At 35.7% G+C, this 22578-nt stretch overlaps 1 protein-coding gene across 7 annotated transcripts in view; it reads left to right on the forward strand.

Annotated features, from left to right (window-relative positions):
• PTPRK (protein tyrosine phosphatase receptor type K) overlaps window positions 1-22578 on the forward strand; it is a 554739-nt gene that overhangs the window by 279673 nt on the left and 252488 nt on the right. For all 7 annotated transcript variants that reach the window (XM_027056952.2, XM_053222257.1, XM_027056947.2 and 4 more), the window contains exons 5-6: window positions 1009-1124; window positions 21657-21831. In XM_027056952.2, coding sequence (XP_026912753.1) covers window positions 1009-1124; window positions 21657-21831 — 291 coding nt within the window. The remainder of the gene's footprint in view (window positions 1-1008; window positions 1125-21656; window positions 21832-22578) is intronic.

Here is a 22578-nt window from a genome sequence, read left to right on the forward strand (position 1 = left end):
TAATGATTTATTCCATGTAGTATGGTCTAAGAAAAAGAGGACAAAATCATCTCACTTACAGTTCAAGTTGGTTTGCTAAATTCTTTCAGCCCATTAGTACATGAGAATGATGTTTCCATCCACTGTTCATTTATAATTATTGAAAGAGAAATGTGAAAGAAAGGCTCTCAGGAGTAAACAAGTAGAAATATAAATTGACAACAACAGTTTTATTGTGCTTTGGGCCTCTAGGAACTTGCTTTCAGTCACCGTGTCTTAGCTTTTCCTGTGTATATTTACTTTCAGTGGAAAACATGAATAAGCTTCATTTCTAAAAGGTAATCATAGAGAACACTAATTTGACAGTCATATAACTCACGTAGGTTTTGACTAAAGTTACCACTTTTTGTTGGTCTCCTATGTCTTTGGGTAACTTTCTTATAACTCTGAATGGATAGGAAGTGGATTTAGCAACAGTTATGCTGATCTATTTGAGAGAAACAAAAATATTTCCTTGGTCTTTGAAATACTAGAGAATCATAGCTTTTGAAATGAAAAAAAAATAAATAGAAGGAGAGAGATCTAACTGCTTACTTGTAAATTAATTGTTCAATGGCCACGTCTTCATCAGTATGTTAGATATCACTGTATGTTTTCATTATACTTTTCCGTTATGCTCTGGCTTATGCCTATTTGATCTCTTTTGCTTTCTTTGACTTGTAACTGTTTTATTATCACCCATATGTAACACACTATGACCGACCTTCAGCAGTAATTGTTGAGTGCTCTCGCTGTATACAACAGTGCTCCTGCAATTACGGGCAATAAGTAATAGGGCTATGGAGGGGAAAAAAAAGAGAATTGTGGGAAGGATTGTGTATATAAGCACAAAGAAAACTCAATTTTCTTCCGTACGATATTAGTTTTGGCCAAAGGTTAAAAGTGTTAACCACATTATTCTCTTGGGAAAAAGTAACATGGCACGTTTTCTTCATGTGAAAACAGTAAAAATTTTTTCTGCCTTCACAGATAAATCTCCTCATTTCCTCCGTCTGGGGGACGTGGAGGTCAATGCAGGGCAGAACGCTACATTTCAGTGTATTGCTACAGGGAGAGATGCTGTGCATAACAAGTTATGGCTGCAGGTAAGGCCAAGTTGGCAGTTGAGCTACAGGGTACACTTGATTTTTAAAAAATCACAAATATACTGCCTGTGGTGTCATTCGTGTGTGTGTGTGTGTGTGTGTGTGTGTGTGTGTGTGTGTGACAGAGGGAGAGAGAAAGAGAGAGAGAGAGAGAGAGAATGGGAGAGAGAAAGAAACAAGTTCTCTTGTTCATCTTTTGATGTGGGAAACAAAGGCAGAAAAAGAAATTAAATATCCTTACAACTTACGTCCCATTTACGAGTCCTTGAGACAGGCAGAGTGGCATTCCTCTGAGAGCCCCAGCTACCTCCATGTTGATACTTTGCTAAAGGCAAAAGACAATCTCAGCCCAACCCCCCCAGGATCCTGTAAGTCTACTTTAACATATAAAAATTCCTTTGGAAGCTTCCTTCATCTCTACCCCCCAAGATATATATTGGCAATCATACTCCAAGCTTATGGCCCACTGATATACATCTGAAGGGTCTCATGGCTGAGGGTTTACTAGACAGTAGTAAATGAACCGTTCCTAAGGATAGCTAACAATAGCTAGCCCCCTCAAGGTCCTGGAAACCTTGTTTCCAAGATACCTTAGAGACTCTCTATCCCTAACCCCCTCCCAACCTGAAGGTATATAATCAGTCACCTGTCACAACCCCAGTGCAGCTCTTTCTGCCCAGGGTTCCTATCCCCATGCTTTAATAAAATTACCTTTATGCACTGAAGACGTCTCCTCCAAATCCAAACGCTTCAGACCACATCAGGTTTGATTTAATTGATTGCAGACTCATTTCAGATATTTCCATTATTGGAATATGAATAAACATGTAACAGTATATCCTTAATAAGTATTTGGGTTTGTTTCTAGTGAAAAGTAATGTTTCTCTAATGTTATGTATAACTTGTAAAAACAATTTTTTCTAAATCCATTCAAAGTAGGAAAAAAATGAAAATTTCCTCATTTAATATTTTGAAAAATTAACATACAAGAGCATAGTACTTAAGTAGAAACGGTCATATTCTGATAAACTTCTTTAAAATATTTTAACTAAACTTTGGGAAACTTCCGGAAATGTGAATTGGAAAAGAGCCAATTAAATTTTTCCAGAACTTTTGTGTGTAAGGGTTAATCACAGAACTGAGGTCAAGACGTTTGCTTTGCATACATTAAATCCTCAGTAAATATTTAATGAATTACAATTTGGCATAATGTTGGAGAAATGTAAATGGTACATACAAAGAGCTTTGAAAAAATCAGAGAGAAAACAATAGAGTAAGGAATGGGACTTGCCTTCAGAGAATATCTACCAATCCTACAGCAGTGATGGGGTGAGGGGAGGCGGTGGGGGGGAGGTGGGTAAGGGCTAAGAGCAGCTCTAAAGTCAGGAGCCTGGTCCTGTAGGAAAGATGACTGTTGAGCTAAATATTTGAAGCTAGAAATATAAGTAATAATATCCTCTGAGCCCTTGTATTATTATTTCTTGTTCTGTTTGAATCAGAATGAAGGAAGGGGCTTAAGTAGTCAGAATTTTAAATTCCTGAGAATGACTTGAACATAGATATCAGCACTTATTTTATCATACGTACCATATTCTCAGAGAGGTAAAATTAGTATTGAGAATAATCATTAAGTTGCCAGAGGTTGGGGTCATGATTATAATAAATGAATATTGAAATCATATCTGGTATAAGGCCTAAAACTGTGCTAGATGTTATAAATTTTTATTTCATCAAATTCTCATACCCACTTGGCTGTTAAACAGGTGTACTCATATAAATCTAGTGATTACTACTTTCATAATTCACGTGATTTGCTGGTATCAGCCTATCATCCTGAATATGTGGAAAGGAAATGATGCCCCTACTTTTTTTTTTCTGTGTTTATGCTGATTTCCCCTATAGATTCTGAATTATGAGATCATTCTTTCTGGAGAGGGTATTGTATAATGTGCAGTCTGTTTTGTCAGCTGAACATCAAGTCAGAATCCCTCTTTCTCTCAGCCTAAACAATTAATTTAAAAAATGTTTTTAGACATTTTTTCTAATCAGTTATTTATTTATTTATTTATTTATTTGTTTGTTTATTTATTTATTTATTTTTTCTTTCTATTTCGATGGGAACATTAGTTGGCATTTGACTTTAGCTGTGATCCATGTTGTCTTGTCTTGGAGAACCAAGCTCTGCAGTCTGCCCCTGGTTTTATGCCCCAGGATTTATTGTGACATTGAAATAAAAGGGTTTTGTGCGCTCAGACACCAGCTGCCTTGTGGCAACAAAGACATTCTGGCTCTGCTGCTCTGAGTGGGTTGCAGTCAAAATACTGCTCGTTTATTGTTTGTTTCCTACTTTCTGGATTGGCCCATTTCATTACAGTTTTTAAAAATATTCCCTCTGCCATTTTATAAAGAAAGATGTGAGATAAAAATATTCTGTGAGACCTCTATTCTACTTTTCTCCACTTCTCTTTACATGTCCTAAGGTGAACTTTTGCATTTCTCTTCTGTTTTGATATTGAGATTACCCAATTCCTCAGCGGTGTACATATTTACCTTATTCTTTTAAAAAGCTTTTCTACTTTTTCAGTAACACCACTTAAATTACCTTAAGTTGTTGTAAATCATTCTTCACGTTTAAGAAACGTTGAAACTATCAACTCCTTAGTCGAGGGATGTTTTCAAACAAACTAGACTAGTTATTGTATATAAATATATGGTGAGTCAATCAGAATGTGGCCAGTAACTTTAAAAAATTTCGTTTGCTTCAAGTAGTAGAAATATAGTAAAGCAGAAAGAATCTTGATTCCATAAGGAATCTGCAATCCAACCCATACAAATAAATGTCAAGTCATGTTTGCTTGATGCAGAACAACTTCGAGAAATCAGGAGGCCCAACTCTTAATTTGAACCTTAATTCTAACCCTTTAGCCCTTCCAACCCAGTTAATTGTATGGGCGTAGAGAATTCATTGAATTATTCTGGACTTCAAGTTCCTTAATTATAAAAGGAGATGTGGATGGAAACTAAGATCCCTTCCAGCTATAAAATGCTAAACTAGGTCTTTACATTTTTTTTTGATGGCCTAAGACATAGCCTTCATTACCTTTTTTGTTTGATGGAAGAATGTGAAATTGTTTATTAGTTGTGTATGGGTAAAAATGGTCCCTTAAAATTAAGTATCATTATGAGAACAACTGCTTAACCTATCTGCTGACAGTACTGAGACCCAATTGAAAGCAACTCCAGATGAAAAGTCATTGCATCCTGTCACAAAAGTAATGGCATAATTGAGTAGCTGTTACGCTTGCGATGTAGGTGTAATTATAAAATGGCAATTGACCCTTTATGTTTTCCAAATCACTTACATTATACAGTATTAAGCTTCACTTGTTAAATGTTTAAGTATGGGGTAAAAAACAAAAACAAAAACAAAAAACTCAAATAAAGAAAAGCAGCCAACTTTCTATCTTAAAGGAAAAACAAAACACTGCTTTAACCATAATAACCTGATAGTGTTTGACATTTAAAATAATTTATGTGTGGAAATACATTAAAAAATAAATCTGTCACTTATTTATTGTCTTTAGCTTACAATTGATATGTCAATCATTTTTATTGTTTAAAATGACACACAAATTAGGTAAATTAAAAAACAGAGCACGAAAAGCAAGCATCTGAGTTACCTGAGCTAATGTAGGATAATTCATAAGGTATATCATAGTGGTTCTGGATGTATCTTTAGGGAGTGTTCTTTTCTGTAAGATCTCAGATTGTATAATTACAGGATCTTAGAATTAGGTCATTTACTCTAGACATTTAGAAAACAATGACAAAATACCCAAATTAACCTCCTTGTACAAGCTCAGTGAACTACCGATGCATAGAACAATATGGATGACTGTTTTTAGAAGTCTATTTAGTGTCAACAGGCTACTGGTATGGTAAAAATATGAGCTTTTCTGGGCCATAGCTTAAAATAGTGTGTTATGAAGTTCATTTATGTTGGAAAAGGGACTTAGAGTACTAAGACTTTAGTCGCTTGTAGAGAATTTCCAAATTCCTTTTTGATCGTAAAACTCAATGAAGTAGCATGCATTCTAGATACAAGCACAACATTTGTTGTCAAGTTACGATTTGCAATTTTTCCCCACTTGAACAGATGTTTTTCAGTGCTTCCAACAAGTTTTAGAACTATGCTATTTTTTTGTTTTCAAGGAACCCCTAGTGGTAGAGAATTTGTGGATCGTAACTTAAGGCTTATGGGAAAACATAGGTTATAGGAAATAAGATCACTAATGAAATTTTAATGGACAATTTTATACTGAAATAAAATAGTAAAACAACTGGTTATATTTTTGAGAAGTGTCAGATACTTTCCTTATAGGAAAGAGAAAAATTAACCTACATTTTTGTAGGTTAAAAGTTTTAGTCTTGCCCTTTTATTGCAGTGCTTACTGATATGAATAGTAAAGTAATGGTGGCAAAAAGTGACTATGACACAACAGTTCCACTCCTAAGTATTTACACAAGAGATATAAAGGCATGTGTTCACAAACTGACCTGTAAAAGAATGTTTATAACAGCTTTATTCATAATAACCAAGAACAGTAAAGAACCCCAATGCCCATTAACAGGAGAACGGGTAAACACTGTGTGGTTCATTCAAGCAATGGAATGCCACTGAGCAATAACAAAGAATGAGGTACTGATACATGTACCAATATGGATAAATCTCAGCAATGTTATGTTTTCAGAAAGGGGGCAGACAGAAGAGAGTGCAAACTGTGTGATTACATTTATATTAAGCGCCAGAAGAAACACAACTAATTTACGGTGACAGAAATCAGAAGAGTATTTGACTGTGGGGGATGAGGATAGACTGGATGTGGCTGGGGGGTGATGTTAATTTCATACATGTTTATTGGCGTGTTGGGTCTTTGGGTACATATACATTTGTTAGATGTTAAGAACCATCCAATTCTCTGAATATACAGTTTGCCTCAATAAACCATGAATGAGGAAAAGTATGTGATACATCTTATCACATAACCTCAGTCCTGGCAGTATTAATCAAGCCATAGGTGGCAATAGCCTGTGAACATTAACCTGGATTTTTGTCCATCTTGTCCATTTGAAGTTATTTGATTAGGTTCGGGGGTAATTTTTAATCATTAATCTATGCTGAAATATAGAATAAAGCATGTTCTGAGTGTTCTGTCTTCAGAACATGTTATAAATTCTGAGGATGTAAAAGAATTGGAAACAGGGTTGGACTGTAACTTATGACTTAGTATTCTTCTCTGAAGGTCCAGTATAAGTGGACACCTACATGGCAAATCAAATAGAGCCCACTGCTGGAACATCTGTCTGACCATATGCTTTGGCCTCAGGTTCAATGTAGAAACTAAAATGCTAATGACTCCATCCATCATTACAGAGCTTGGCGGGCATGCTTCATTGGATTGGACAGAGAAATTCAACAGTGGAGTTACTGAAAGTAGAGAATTGTGTGGGTAGATTTGGTGACACCATTTGTTTTGGTGAATTGAAATGAGAGGCTGTTTGATGTATGACTGATAATCCTATGCAGATTGCCATCAAAGCTGTGGCAATTGGGCCAATCTGTCAGTAATTGCCGCAGGTGCTGGCACTGTGCCTCCTCAGTGGGCCTGCCAAAGCAGGCAAGTCAGCCATCACTTTGCACTTGGTGAGGTTCATCGGCACTAATGTAGTAGGATACAGCTAGTTTCTCAGCCAAAGGAAATGTCATTCCTTATGGAGCAATAGATAATTCAAGCAATGGATTGAGAGTAATAATTGGAGAGTAAAATTAGTAAAATGAGATGCAAATTGTTCTAAAAAAAAACAACCAGAGAGAGGCTGACCTCTTGTAGTACCAATTGTTGTCAGCTGAGGATCAAGGAAAGTGGTTGGTCTAAAACTTCTGGACACATAGTGTTTTGTCTAGCCAGGGAAATGTCATGGTCTTATTCCTATACTGCATGTGAATATCATCATGCAAGCAATGGAAATCAGAAGCATGAGTTTTTTAAAAATGACTTAATTTGAAAGTATGAAAATTTTAGCTCGTGAAACGTATCACTACACAATTTCAAAGCCACACAGTCATTGTTCACAAGGCTCCCTCTGATGCCTCCATGCTGTGGTATTTTTCCATGCATATACCTGGATATTTGTAGCATATTTGACCTCCACAAGAGATTTTACTACCCCTGATACTATTTCTTTTTGAGAAAAAAAGTCTGATAATTTTGCATTTATTATAATGAAGGAAAATTCTTGGAAGGAACTGATCCGTGCCTAGAAAGATGGAGTTTACGGTGGGCAATTCATTGAAAAATAATTTGAGAGGAATATTTCAAAGCCTAATTGACTAAACATGTAATTTGTGACTAGCTTATACTGAGTACTGTGGGAAAAAAAAGAAAAATAAATAACAGGGATGAGGTATAGTGAAAATTGCCCTACTCTCTGGACTTGATGGAAGTCCTGACATTGGTCATTGGCCTTAAGAGGGCTGGTACATATCTAAAATATTAGAAAAACAAAAAGCAGTATATAATTAGTAGGACAGTGAATAAAGTTGAAGAAACGATATCAGAATGGCTGAAGGGACATGGTATAAATATATCTTGAGAGTCATGGGAGACTGGAGAAACAAACTTCTTAAAGTCTTAGATTATTGGGACTATTCAAGAGGGATTTAATTGGTTCTGTATAGGTACTAAAGTACAATGCTAACTAACAGTTTGAAGTTATATGGTGAGAGATATAAGCTGATTATAAGGCAGAACTTTGTAATTGTAGGGCTGTTGAAACCTAGAATGAGCTATTCCAGGAGGTAGTAAAACTACAATTAGTGGAAGTATCCAAGCATAATCTGGATAAGCACTTGCTAGAGCTATAGAGGATGTTTAAGCATGAAGCTGAATACTTTTTAAGATCCTTTCAGCCCAGAGAAATGTCTTTGAAACCGAGGAAGAAAAGACTGTATAGAATCAATGCATGATACTATTTCAGAGTTGAGCGAGAACTACGTAGACTGAAATGTTTGGTGAAATCATTAAGAGAGATTTGATGGAGTCTTTGAAGGGCATATAAGACTTGAATAGCAAAGTCTGAGTGGGCATGGTTATCACTGCAGATTAGGGTGTGTGTGTGGGATGGGATAGCAACATCAGGAGAAGGATCTTACTGAAGTGGAAAGTTCGCAATGAGAAGCAGAAGTAAATATAGTTTTTTCAGGGTTGGGACTAGGCCATGATGAAAACATAAGCCAGAAAGAAGTCACTGTTAGCAGTGCAGATATGAAGTATTGAGAGCCCAGACTGGACGCCAGTGCAGTTGGAATACATGTTAGTAGAGGAGAGGGACAGATGAAAAAAGACAGTAGTTTTGGATCATGCCAGGTGACAGAATTAGGGAGGATGTGAGTGAAATGATCGAGACAGCTTTCTAAATTTCCTCAAAAGTTTATTTTTTAAAGCCAGTGAGTTTGTTTCCACATTTTCTGTTTTGGAACTGATTTGTCTCTTAGACCCATTTGTTTATTGTTTTTCTTTCTACCTTCATAACTGCATATAAGTTATCCTAGATAGGAGTGAAAGGTGAGGAGACATTCCCATTGCTTTTGGCTCTCTTTAGCTTTAATAAAAGTTTGTGAAGACAGTTTGAAGCTTGCCACCAAATTAAATCTCTGGGTGGTCCTGGGATCCATGGAAGGCTGTTGGTGTTTCAGCCTTGGCTTCTTCTGTACCTTATGGCAAACAGAGCAGGAGTAGTGTCTGAGAGGAGTGTTAACCATGTCTGTTGTGCTTCCCTCTATTTTTTATAAACTGATAAACACTAGCCTCCTATTTAATTCTAATTGTCTCCTTTTATTCTTAATTTAAGCAGTAGTGCCTTTTTGTTTCTCCTGTATATATGCTCATTTACAATTATTTCTATTCTACTTAAGAGACTACGGACCAAGGGGCACCTGGGTGGCTCATTCGGTTAAGCGTCCGACTTCGGCCCAGGTCATGATCTCACAGTCCGTGAGTTTGAAACCCGCGTCGGGCTCTGTGCTGACAGCTCAGAGCCTGGAGCCTGCTTCGGATTCTGTGTCTCCCTCTCTCTCTGACCCTCCCCCGTTCATGCTCTGTCTCTCTCTGTCTCAAAAATAAATAAATATTTAAAAAAATAACTTAAAAAAAAGAGAGATTACGGACCATTTGGTAGCTAAGCTATCACTCTGGTCAGTCTGCTTTTCTTCAGCACATTGGTTTGAGTTCAGGGCATCATATTCTTACTTCATGGCTTTATACAAAGAATTATGGCTATTGGTCTTGAAGTAAAATCAATGACCATGTATCATGGAGTATAATGTTTATCTTTTATCTTTGGCATTTTGTGTGTGTATGTATGTAAATGATGAGCTCAGAACATTTAATCATATGTAATTTGGAGGATTATTAACTATCCATGAGGTCATTTTGGTTGGCTTTGTGGCTTCCTACCATAAAGAGTTCAATCCCTTGACGATATGGTGCACTCTTTTCCTTCCTCAATAATTTATAAACTCTTGAGTTTGTTGTCTACAGATTACATAATTGATTAAAAATGAATAATGTGTGGAATGTACTCTATCTTTCTTATCTATCCCTGGAGCATGACTGTAAAAGCCCGACGGTCATAGAAGCTCAAGGATTTCTTCTTATCGATACCTATAAATAAAAATTTACTGCTTTTTCTGCGCAAGAATAATATACTCTTCTGTTGTTCTTAGAGCTGCCCTTTCAGAGTATTTTCTAAGTGTGTCACATCAAGCATTTACAACTTTCCATTGACTTCTTGTGATCAGTATTACAACATGAAAGCTCTGGTAGCAGGCTGGGTTTCTTCTTTATGAAAAGTATCTGATATAAAGACTTAATATTTAAAAAGTCATTTTATTGTAACACAAAACATAGAAACTGTACAAAAATAAAAACTATGACTGAATGAATTTTTATAAGGTACACACCACATAGGATAAGAAAGGGACTTTGCTAGCCATTCTAGGGGTTCTTTACAAAGGCTCAATCCCAGCCACAGCTGAGCCAGCCGACACTTCTACAAGTAATGGTTTTCATTGCTTTTAGCCCTCATAGGTTTCTTCATAGTGTTTTTTTTTTTCACTTCTGTATACATTCTTAGATTAGTATTCTGTATTAGTATTCTGTATACATTCTGTATACATTCTTAGACTCTAGATTAGTCTCATCTAATTTTTAAAGTAAGTTTTTTAAAGTCTCTTTTAATCTGTGGTTTTGTCCTCTGTCCCTTTTCTTCACATTTTGTCTATTGAGGCACCCAGGCCATTTGACTTGTAGTTTCTCAGTCTGCATTTTACTGATTGCACAGAAATGTCCTCCTTAGTTCAACATGTTCTTCTGAATTTTTTTGTAAATTGGCAGCCAGATCCAGAGTCAAGTTTGATTCTTTGGCAACAGTAGAGGTTGTGCTTCATATGATTATAGGAGGTACAAAATCTCTCTCTCTCTCTCTCTCTCTCTCTCTCTCTCTCTCTCTCTCTCTCTCTTCATAGCCATCTGTGCTTAATGCCTATATTCATTCCTAGAGGCTATAAATTCTGATCTTCTAATTCTATTATTTATTTTCTATTAGTTTAATGATGAGATCCTTCTCCTCTACCTTTTGCTTCCCAGTGACATAGTTCATTAAGGAAAAGGAGGATAAATACTCAAATCTTTGCTTTAGTTATTGGTTTTCAATATAATGAATTGATTCCTTATCATTCTCTGGTGACAGATTCTTCTGTTTTTTATTGTTGTTCTTGTTATTGTTGTTATTATGAATTCATGGTTTTACCTATTTGATTTCAGTTCATTGTAATTATTACTATTATTATTAGTATTAAGACCCAAAGTATCCCATCTTTGGCCAGTGAGAACCTCTTCAAGTTGGCTCCAGAGTCCTTCTGATATGACTCAGCAATTTTTAGGAGCTTCCTGCTGTCTGATATTATGAGATGGTCCACTATGATCTTGTACATTTTCTTCTCTAGACTTAGTGCCCTGGTTTGGTTTAGTGAGAAATTGAATTTCAGGACCATGATGTGGATGTGCAAGGATACTCATTTTGTTAGACCTTTTAAGTGAACAGAACTAAGGGAAGATATGTATTTAAAGATAACATACCTATGAGTCTTTTGGATATCTCAAATTTAAGCCTAAAGATTTTCACTTAATGTTGTCTCTATTACTATTTGTCAGTTACAGCTTCTTTTTTCCATGCGAATATTCTCTGTTCTCAATGACACAGGGGAAAAGAGAATTAAAATATTCCACAGTTACTCATTTTATAAAATCTGATGGCATTTTGAATACTTGTATTATATCTCTATTGTTAGCATATAAGTGCATGCTATACTGTCTCATATAACCCTTATTAACTTAGTTCTACAGGTAACTATGTTTTTAATCACCATCAGTCTATATGTCATGTCTTCCCGGTAACTTTGGTTGTTGGAAAGTCATTTTCTACAGTATCCAAGGATACTGATCATATTTTATATGTGGATACTGATCATATTTTATATGTGCCCTTGATTCCTGTTTTGTTTTGTTTTGTTTTTTTGTTTGTTTGTTTGTTTTATGCCCCTGATTTTTAAGTCAGTTTTGCAGGATATGAAATTCTTTGTTCACATTTTCTTTCCTTGAGTAACTTTAATATGTTACTTCATTTTGTTCAGGCATAAAGCCTTGCTATCAAAGTCTGATAATTTATGTTTCCTTATAAATCATCTATCTGCTTTTTCTAGATATTCAAAGGATTCTTTTTCCATTTTTTTTAAAGATTCTAATTTGATCAGAATACATATCACTGTGAGTCATTCTGAGTTACTATTCTCAAGTAGGTGGTGTGTTTTTCCATTGTATATTTTAAAAACATTTTTCTTTTAATTTTCAGAAGGTGCTTTTAAATATTATTTTCGTAGTTTTTTTCCCCTTGCTTCTGTGTGGACTTGTGTTATCTGTATGTTTGATCTTTGCATATCATCAATAGTCACTTTCTCTGAAATCCTTTTTATTCTCTTTATTTTAAATGAAAATCTCCTTTTTTCCCACATTCTGTTTTGCTTAAAACATCATCTGTGTTGATTTTATTTACTCTAGTTTATCTTATTTCTAAAATGACTATTTTCTTTCATTTCTAATTTTTCTTGAGTTCTGTCATCTCATTTATGAGTTTTATTAATTTAAATTTATGTTACTCTTTCATATTATAAATAATTTTCTTAATGTTTTAGCATCTTGAAATATTAGGTTGCAGTTGTGATCTGTTTGGGGGCATATTTTTCTGTCTTACTTTCTGAGATTCTGGGGGTAATATTCTTCTCCTTACTCTGTTTTAAATTTATAATAACTTTATGTTGGATTTGACCTTGATGCCTTTTATGTTGTTCACTTTTATGTGAAATATGTTTTCCTGAAATTTTAAAATGAGATGTGGAGTTCAGGAAAACTTTCCTGATTTCAAGAATCCCTCTTATGTTCCTGTGAGTTATGTTTAAAAATATGGCCACTTGCTTTTCTGAGATTTCTTGATTTTGTTCTCCTCTCCACTTTGTCTGGATCTTTTCTTTTCTTCCTCTCTCTTGTTGTTTTGTGTTTTTATGTGGCAGATTCAGAAAGAGTGAAAAATTATCCTGCTTCCACCAACATGCCAGAGTCCCTCAGATGTAATAGTTTAATCGTATGGATCTCCTTGCTTTATTCCACTTCCCTCTTCCTGTGATTGGGATAGTTTTATAACTATAAACTTGCATGCTTTATATTCTGCATTCTGTCCAGTGCAATTTGAAGCAACCAGCCAATCCCATTATTTATATTTAGTAGTTTGTTTAAAATGTTCTAAGGTCACAAATACATGGTCATCCAGAACTTTACCTTCTATTTGATTAGGAATTAGGTATTTGATTAGGAATATCTAATGGTAATATTTTACATCTCTTTACTACATCATGCCATGGACTAACAGTGACTTCCTTACTACTGGCAGTAGAGTTATTTTCTTTCTTTTTTTTTTTAATGTTATTTATTTATTTTTTAATTTACATCCAAGTTAGTTAGCATATGGTGCTATAATGATTACAGGAGTAGATTCCAGTGATTCATCCCCTAGGTATAACACCGAGTGCTCATCCCAACAAGTGTCTTCCCTAATCCCCCTTATCCATTTAGCCCATCCCCCCACCCACAACCCCTCCAGCAACCTTCAGTTTGTTCTCTGTATTTAAGAGTCTCTTATGTTTTGTCCCCCTTCTTGTTTTTATATTATTTTTGCTTCCCTTCCCTTCTGTTTATCTGTTTTGTGTCTTCAATTCCTCATATGAGTGAAGTCATATGATATTTGTCTTTCTCTGACTAGCTAATTTCACCCAGCATAATACCCTCTAGTTCCATCCATGTGGTTATAAATGGCAAGATTTCATTCTTCTTGATTGCCGAGTAGTACTTTAGTGTGTGTGTGTGTGTGTGTGTGTGTGTGTGTGTGCGCGCGTGCGCGAACGCACACATTCTCTTTATCTAGAGCCCAAAAGATTCCACCAAACGCCTGCTGGAACTGATCCATGAATTCAGCAAAGTTGCAGGATATAAAATAAATGTATAGAAATCAGTTGCATTCCTATACACCAATAATGAAACAACAGAAAGAGAAATCAAGGAATTGATCCCATTTACAATTGCACCAAAAATCATAAAATACTGAAGAATAAATCTAACCAAAGTGGTGAAAAATCTATACACTGAAAACTATAGAAAGTTTATGAAAGAAAGTGAAGAAGACACACATATGCACACAAAAAGGAAAAACAGCCCATGTTCCTGGATAGGAAGAACAAATATTGTCAAAATGTTAATACTCCCTGGGGACACCTGGGTGGCTCAGTCAGTTAAGCATCCAACTTCAGCTCAGGTCATGATCTCACAGTTTGTAAGTTTAAGCCCTGCATCAGGCTCCATGCTGACAGCTCAGAGCCTGGAACCTGCTTCAGATTCTATGTCTCCCTCTGTCTCTGTTCCTCCCCTGCTTGCACTCTGTCTCTCTCTGTCTCTCTGTCTCTGTCTGTCTCTCAGAAATAAACATTTAACAAAGTGTCAATACTACCCAAAGCAATCTACATATTCAATGAAATCCCTATCAAAATAATACCAGCATTCTTCACAGAACTAGAATAAACAATCCTAAAATTTGTATGGAACCAGAAGAGACCCTAAATAGCCAAAGCAATCCTGAAAAAGAAAACCAAAGCTGAAGGCATCATGATCGTGAACTTCAAGATGTATTACAAAGCTGTAATCATCAAGACAGTATGGTACAGACAAAAAAAGCAGACATTCAGATCAATGGAACAGAATAGTGAGCCCAGAAATGGACCCAGAAACGTATGGCCAACTAATCTTTGGCAGTAGATTCCTAACCAGATTTAGGAAAGCAATTCTAGAAAACCAGAACCAAGCCAGATCAGAAAACTCATCCTTAAAAATCTGTTCCTCCAGCAGCATTTCTGGTAACAAATCATCTGTATCAGTCAGCGTCCAAGCATGAAAAGACACATATATATGTATACACACACGTACACTTTTAAAAAAAAATTCGAAAAAGACTTATTGCAAGGAATTGGTTTGTGTGACTGTGGGGCTGGCTAGGCAAGTCAGAAGTCTGCAGGTCAAACCCTTGGGAAGGGCAGGCTGGACTGTGCTACAGGCGCAAATTGATGTTGGTATTTACAGGTGGAATTTCTTCTACTTCAGGGAAATCTCAGCTCTGCTTTTAAAACATTTCAACTAATTTAATTTAATAATCACCCAGATTATTTGGATAAATCTCCCTTACTCAATGTCTATTGTTTATAGACTTCAATTCCATCTACAAAATACCTTCACAGGGACACCTCAGTTAGTGTTTGACTGAATAACTTGGGACTGTAGCCTAGACAAGCTGACATATCGAAAGACCATCACAGTTACTAAATGTGTTACTCGCTTAGGTATTGTTTTGATTATTATGTTCATAATATTGCTGTTGTCAGGATTTGCAGTTAGAACTTTTGCACAATTATTTCATTAATATTCTCGACATCTGTGTTGAATAGCAGGTATAAATAGATACCCCCATTTTTAGTTAAAAAGGTAGAGATGTGAGAAATAATGAGAAATTGTGGAGCTAATAAATGGTGATTTAGAACCTGGGGGTCATCCTCCACCAGGCATGGTTCGGTCCACTTACTGATTCTCCCTTCTTGTGGTTCCTCATACTGGTCACCTTCTCTCATTGCTGCAAAAATACCTATGCTTTGTAGGTTAAAATTTCCATTTTCTTGTTTAATAACTGAATTTACATTTTATTAAACTTGGCTAATGATTGATTCTTGGCTAATTATGTGTTATCCCCAGCACATTTTACCCTGCATTTTATCAGAATTATATTTACTTCCTCTCTCTTTTTTTCTGTGTCCAGTGTCATTCACCTTGTTCAGCCCTTTCATTGCCAAATAATAAATACTTTGCTAAACTTAGTATTGTCATTTTAGTGTAATTTTCCTAGAAGAACACTATGTTCTTATTAAATGCTTAAGCTATTGAAACTATAATAATTTCTAGTGGATATAAGGCAGTGCTTTTCTCAAGACAATAACATGATTTAATTTTAGAAACATCTAGACTTTTCAACCCTTAATTTTGTCATAAAAATTTTTTTGTTTCTAAAATTCTTGGTTAAATTGTTCAATAATAATAATAATAATAATAATCATGGCTTATGAGAGAGTAAAAACATTCATATGGTAAACAAGTCTGGTGAGGAACCCTCAGTTCCTTGAAATTAATTTGGCTGGATTGTTGTATGATTCACTTTAACCTTACTTAATTACATTGTGCAGATTTACCTTGGGATTAGTTTTGGACAAAAGGCATGTACTGACAAATCATATGCAGTCTACTTAATGTATTCAACAGGAACCTCAATACCAAATGTAGGGAAATAGTCTCTTCATAGTTTCTCCAATTCTAGAAGATGGAGGGCATGTATATGATCATGTGCCCAAGAAAGGCAGTGAAAAATAAGTGAAACCATAAATGTAGTCTCATATTTTCTTCTAATCAATAGAATGAAATAATCCCTGTAAGTAGTTTAAGAGACACATTATTTAATTTAAAATTAAGTTGGGTTAATTTTATTCCTCAAGCTTTGAAAAGAAAAGCTGAGACAAACTTTATCATATTTTAACTGTACTGTACTAACTTTTAGCAGTTCAAGCTGAAAGTAATATGAAACCAAGTGCATTATGTCTCTTAACAGGAAGTCCAGAAAGAAGGGGGCTCTAGGAGTTGTTCTTTCCATTTCAGGAACTTGATCAAGAACTTGATTCTGTCTTTCTCCTTGATGTGCCATCCTCCATGTGTCAGCTTTAACCCTCACGTTGGGTTCTCTCACATGGGCAAGTCCACTCTTCTAGTTTTAAGCATAACATGGAGAATAAGAAAAGAGGACCCTCTGTGTCTTCTCTAGAAGTATGAGAACCTTCCTGGAAGTGACTTGGCCTGTTTCTGGCATATCTCATTGGCCAGTATGAGTACACAGCCATTTTTAGACCTTTCCCTATTAATAGGAATAGGGCGCCCATGATTGTTTTCTACCAGTGTGTCTTAAGCTGTAGTATCTTGATGTATAACCCAGAGATTTTATGAAAATGCAGATTTTGATTCAGTAGGTCTAGAGTTATCTTTAGACTTCACACTTGTAACAATTTGACAGGCGATTCTGATGCTACTAGTCTATAGATCACATTTTGAATAGCAAGAAATTTGATTAATAACTGGCTGTTATAGGGGGTGATGGTAAGGCTCAGTTGGTTAAGCAGCCGACACTTAACTTCCACTTAGGTCATGATCTCAAAGTTTGTGAGATTGAGCCCCGTGTCAGGCTCTGCACTGACAGTGTGGAGCCTGTTTGGGATTTTCTCTCCCCTCTCTCTCTCTCCCTCTCCCACCCCCTTTCTCAAAATAAATAGATAAACATTAAAAAGTAACCTGGCTATTATAGATGTTGAGAATTAACCAATATTATCACTATACTACTTCATGCCAGGAACTGAATTTGTCAAACACTGCATGCGGCCTGCATGATGAAGCTTACTTAGTTAAATAGAGGAGTAATGGTACTCAGGGACTGTAATGCCTAAGGTTATTTGGTAAGTGACAGGTCTCAGCAACCTGTACTGGAGACACTGCAAATAAGGCATGACAAGGACAAGAGGAGTGGGGGAGAGAAAAAGGCAAAGTGCTAACTTATAATTCTTGGATCATATAATTTTGTGGTTCATTTCTCAGTAGAGTTGGGGATATTTGCAATGGCAAAATCATATAAAAAACTCAAAGCAGGTAAAGAATCTGGAACTGAAGAATATAAAAGCAGAAAACTATGTGCAAACACTGACGCATAAGAAAGAGATTTAACATTACTTCTTATTTCTTCCTTCATAGTGCTGCCCACCCTGCTAAATTGATAGCTTGTACTTGGGTAAAGACCTATTATTCTGGATTATAAGAGAAAAGTTATCGTTACTTTTGACTTCTGAAATGTACATGTCATCAATTGCCACTTTTAACCGTAACGCATTACTGGAAGCTGAGTAAATAACGCAATGTCTAGTATAGTAGGTTATATTTCTCATGGTACAATGCATCAATCAAGGCTTTACAACAAATAATCAATTCATTCGACTGGACCTATAATGTAAATGAAAAAAAAAGCAGCTTTGGTTTAGTTTAGAGGAAATACTTCTGGATTTTGTGTCATCAAACCTGGTTTTGAGTTTTAAGCCTGCTACTAATAGGCTACGTATCACATTTCTAATCTTTCTGAATCCTAATTTTATGATCTTTAAATGGAAATAACCATCACGTAGGTGGTTTTGAGATAGCAATGACAGAACCAAGGCAATAACATACATAGCATCAGGCACGTGGAGGCATTTATTAAATGATTATTGAAGACAAGCCTGAATATTATGATAGTATAATGGTTTAATGAATAGTTATAGTTATTTTAAGGGTAAATAGCATGTATGTCTACTGTAGTCATTAATTATAAAAATAATATGCATCCTATATAAGCATATATATTTTGTAGTTAGTTTAGTATATTAATAAACACAAATAGAGACATAATATAATAAGCTTTGCGTACTCTTGGATCTCCTAAAGCAGGGCCATCAACATCTCTAAGCTGAGGGTTTTTTTGTTTTTTTGTTTTTTTGTTTTTAATATTTATTTTTGACAGAGATAGAGTGTGAGTGGGGGAGGGGCAGAGAGAGAGGGAGACGCAGAATCCAGAGCAGACTCCAGGCTCTGAGCTGTCAGCACAGAGCCTGATGCAGGGCTTGAACCCATGAATTGTGAGATCATGACCTGAGCCGGAGTCAGATGCTTAACTGACTGAGCCACCCAGGTGCCCCATGTAAGTTGAGGTATTGTTCAGAAATAGTTTGGCATAACTGATCTCTAGATATCCTTGAGGTTCTGTATTTATGTAACTTCCCTTTATCATTACTTTAAGTCAATGTTTAGTATATTTTGGTTATGATAATATATAAAAGCCTTAGGAGGGCTTATATGATTTTTGTCTTTAAAAATATCAGTAAATTTAATTCATTTTAACCAAGAACTCAATCACCTATTAAATAAGATAATATATATGATGGCATAGAAGAAAAAATATATACATAGTAAGAGTTAAAGCCCTACCTTTAACATGATTTCAGTATACAAAGAAGTAAAAGGGTATATATAGAGAGGGGGGGCATATATTAGAAGAGATTCAATTTGAGGCTTTGATGACTGGTTCTAAAGTAAAGGGTCAAATGAGGTCACATTGAAAATGCAGACAATTTAAGGAATGGGAGAACACATGGTCAGTTGTGCTTGTAGAGGAAACTGTTACAGCACAGGAATGTTTTCAGGTAGTAAAAGCGGCTGTCCGGCATCACTGAGACCCAGGTGAGTTTGGGGATCGCTGAGAATGTTCACAGGACTATGGTTGAGAGGACAATTTTGCCTGGTAGGTAACTATGATGGGAATGATACGTGAGCATGCTGGGAATGCCAGAAGTTGAGAGGTTGGTGCGTGGGATCGTGGAGGAGTGGTCTGTAAGGGAGGAACTGGATAATGATGGCCTTCCCTGAAAGAGAATAAAGCTTAGGAGAAAAGATGCCCCCCTTTAAGAAAAGTTTGGAGGAAGGTGGTTTCCTGAGATGAATGACAATTAAGACGGAAAGATGAATTAATGATTATTGAGAGGGAAGCATTACATGGACTTAGAACATCTTCACAAGAGAAGATGGGCTTTTGAAAGCCATGACATTAAAAGACATGGGTGTGTGTGTGCCCGCACAAGATAATTCAGAGGGCAGAGTGGCCACAGGAATTGGCTGGCCTTGCACAAGAACTGAGAAGTATAAATGGCAGAGAAGAAGGTGGTGGAAGGTTGAGGGCAGTACTGGAGGGTAAGTTAGAGGAAGAAGACTGAGAGTATATGCAGGTAGAATGAGTGTTAAGCACCTTCCAGTTGGAAAGATCATATCAAGTGATGTGATAGTTGAAAAAGGCAGCCTGAGATTTGCATATGTAATGGATATTTTTTTACATGGTTTGTAGGGAAAGAGAATTTAGACTTGATTTTACGGATTTTACGGATTTTACGGATAATTAAAGTATTTTAATTATAAAAATTACAGAAAACAGTAAGATGGCCACTAATGTATCCACCACTGAATTTAAAAGAAATTGACATTTTGCATTTTCATTTCATATAATTAACTTTTGTTAAGGATTTTTTTTTTGAGATTTAAACATGTATACATGTACCTTGAATCAGTGGAATCAGGGAGCTGGTTGTGATTGCCAATTGCTAATTTTTCAGTAATTTTAGGAGCCAAGTGACATTATATTGGTAATTTGAAAGTGACCATAGTGGGAATGTTTACAGAAATTGAGACACAATACAAATCAACACTTTATATTTTTGGTTAAGAACTAGCTATTCAGCATTTTACCAGGATACTGCTGGTCTGAGTTTGCAGAGTTAAACTTGTATATTGTATTTTATTGGATGGATATGAAAATTTGGATCTTTCCCATGTTGAAGTATTCCCATATTGAAACAATTCTGAGTTCAACATTCTTATCATATGCAAAAAGATTCAGATGTAGAAATGCAGATGGGGAATTGCTGGGTGCCAAGGTATATACATCCTCAAATTTACTGGATAGTAACATATTATCCTATAAAATGACTGTAGCATTTACATTTCCACTAGTAATTGTAAGGGCTTTATTTCCTGTATCTAGTAGTATGAAATGATGTTTTATTAGTATGAAAGGATACCAGGGATACTTAGCATTTGACCAGCAACACATGAAGTTAAGGGTCATGACCCTTTCTCGTAGTTACGGCTTTTCTTTGTCCTTTGTGTTATCTTTGACATATAGATATTTTAAAATTTGGGTTGAGGATCTCTTTTCATGGTTATTAGACATATACATTTTCTCTTTTTATAGCCTGTCCATGTCTTGATGGGGTTGTTTGTCTTTTTTCTTATTGAATTGTTGAAGATCTTTACATAACCTGGCTATTTATCTTTTGATGGATTATTTCCACGACAAATATCTTATCACAGTTTGTGGCGTGCTTTTTCCCCCCACTTTATTTATGATGTCTTTCAACATATAGAAGTTATAAATTTTATTATAGTTGAATTTTTCAACCATTTCCTTTATAGTTTACACTTACTGGTCTTGTGTGAGACACCCTGATATCGTAAATATGCTTTTCAGTATTTCATTTTGAAAGCTGACAGATATGCTATTAGCATTTAGGTTCTTTTGATTACTTCTCTTAAACGGTATAAATGGGCTGTCATTAATGCCAAAGAGATAAAGTTTGCAAAGAGTACAGATTTTGGTTTGACTCTAAATTATTCTTCAGTATTTTATTGTCATTCTGTGGTCGATTATACGCTACACTTTTAGCATACTAAGATGCATTGGTCGTGGTCTTGATTTTCTCATGGAGACAAACCTATTATAGCACATGCAATGGAGTGTAAGGGCTAAAAGAAGCTCCCACTGAGGTCCTCCAGAAAAGGAGAGCAGTGAATTATATGCCGTGGGGCTATTAACTGTTCTGTTCATTCATACACTCTGAGCTAATAACAATTTTATGGAAAAGAGTTGTAATCTATAATGTCAATGCTATACTCTTAAAGGATGCCAATATTTATTTCCATGTTTGTTTTTGTTTTGTTTTGGATTGGATTACAATGGTAAAAATTTGTTGGGGCTACATAGACCTTTTCCTCCTAATTTAGGAACAAGAATAACTTATCACATATACTGGTTGCTAAGATGTTTTAGATTTATGGAAATGTTAAGAAACTGTTTTTAAAGCTTGATTTCTGCTTGCAGAGACGAAATGGAGAAGATATACCAGTGGCCCAGACCAAGAACATCAATCACAGAAGATTTGCTGCTTCCTTTAGATTGCAGGAAGTGACCAAAACTGACCAGGATTTGTATCGCTGTGTAACTCAGTCAGAACGAGGCTCCGGTGTGTCCAATTTTGCTCAACTTATCGTAAGAGGTAAAGTTGCTTTTATTTCATGAAACAGCTTGTCTTTGTTAGAACAAAGGCACCTTGTAGGTATTTTGATTGATTTTTAAACCTGGTGCTACTTGTCTCAAGTCACCAAAAAGTTATAACATATAAAAATTCTGCTAATGTCTTAAGGGAAAATAAGACTGTTGTATATTTGTTGCACACGGTTTTAAGCAGTGTTTTCTGTAGAAAGGGATCTGTTTTTAAAAGCTCTCATAGGGCTAGCCATATAAAACACTTTATTCCATATTGTCACCATCTAGTTTGCATTTTAATTTTAGACTTGCTTTCTCTGCTTAAAATAGTTGCACAGATACTACTTTTGCTCTTCCACAGGGCATTGTGGCCATGAGGTCAAGGTTGAGTTCCTATCTCCATGTGGACCTGTAAATTTTAACAGTACCAAAACCCAGTGGTAGGTGTTCACCAATTCTGCTCCCCTAGAGAATCTTAGGAAGTTAGACTTCCTAAGAGGTCCTCCTTAATATCCTTGAATACTAAAGTTACTAGAGGAATTGTAAGGAATATGACGTGTCAGTACGTACCTGTGGTGAATACTGGAGAAACGATACAAGTGCAAAATGTGTATTAAATTCGTTCAAAATTTATTGGGTCCCTGATATATTCCATACATTGTTCTAGGTTGTGCAGATAAAATTGTAAATAAAATACAAAGTCCCTGACCCTGTGGAGTTCAACACTGAGGTATGTTAGGTATACTCTATAGGAAAA

The sequence above is a fragment of the Acinonyx jubatus genome, chromosome B2 (genome assembly GCF_027475565.1).
Source record: "Acinonyx jubatus isolate Ajub_Pintada_27869175 chromosome B2, VMU_Ajub_asm_v1.0, whole genome shotgun sequence".
Classification (NCBI taxonomy): Eukaryota; Metazoa; Chordata; class Mammalia; order Carnivora; family Felidae; genus Acinonyx; species Acinonyx jubatus.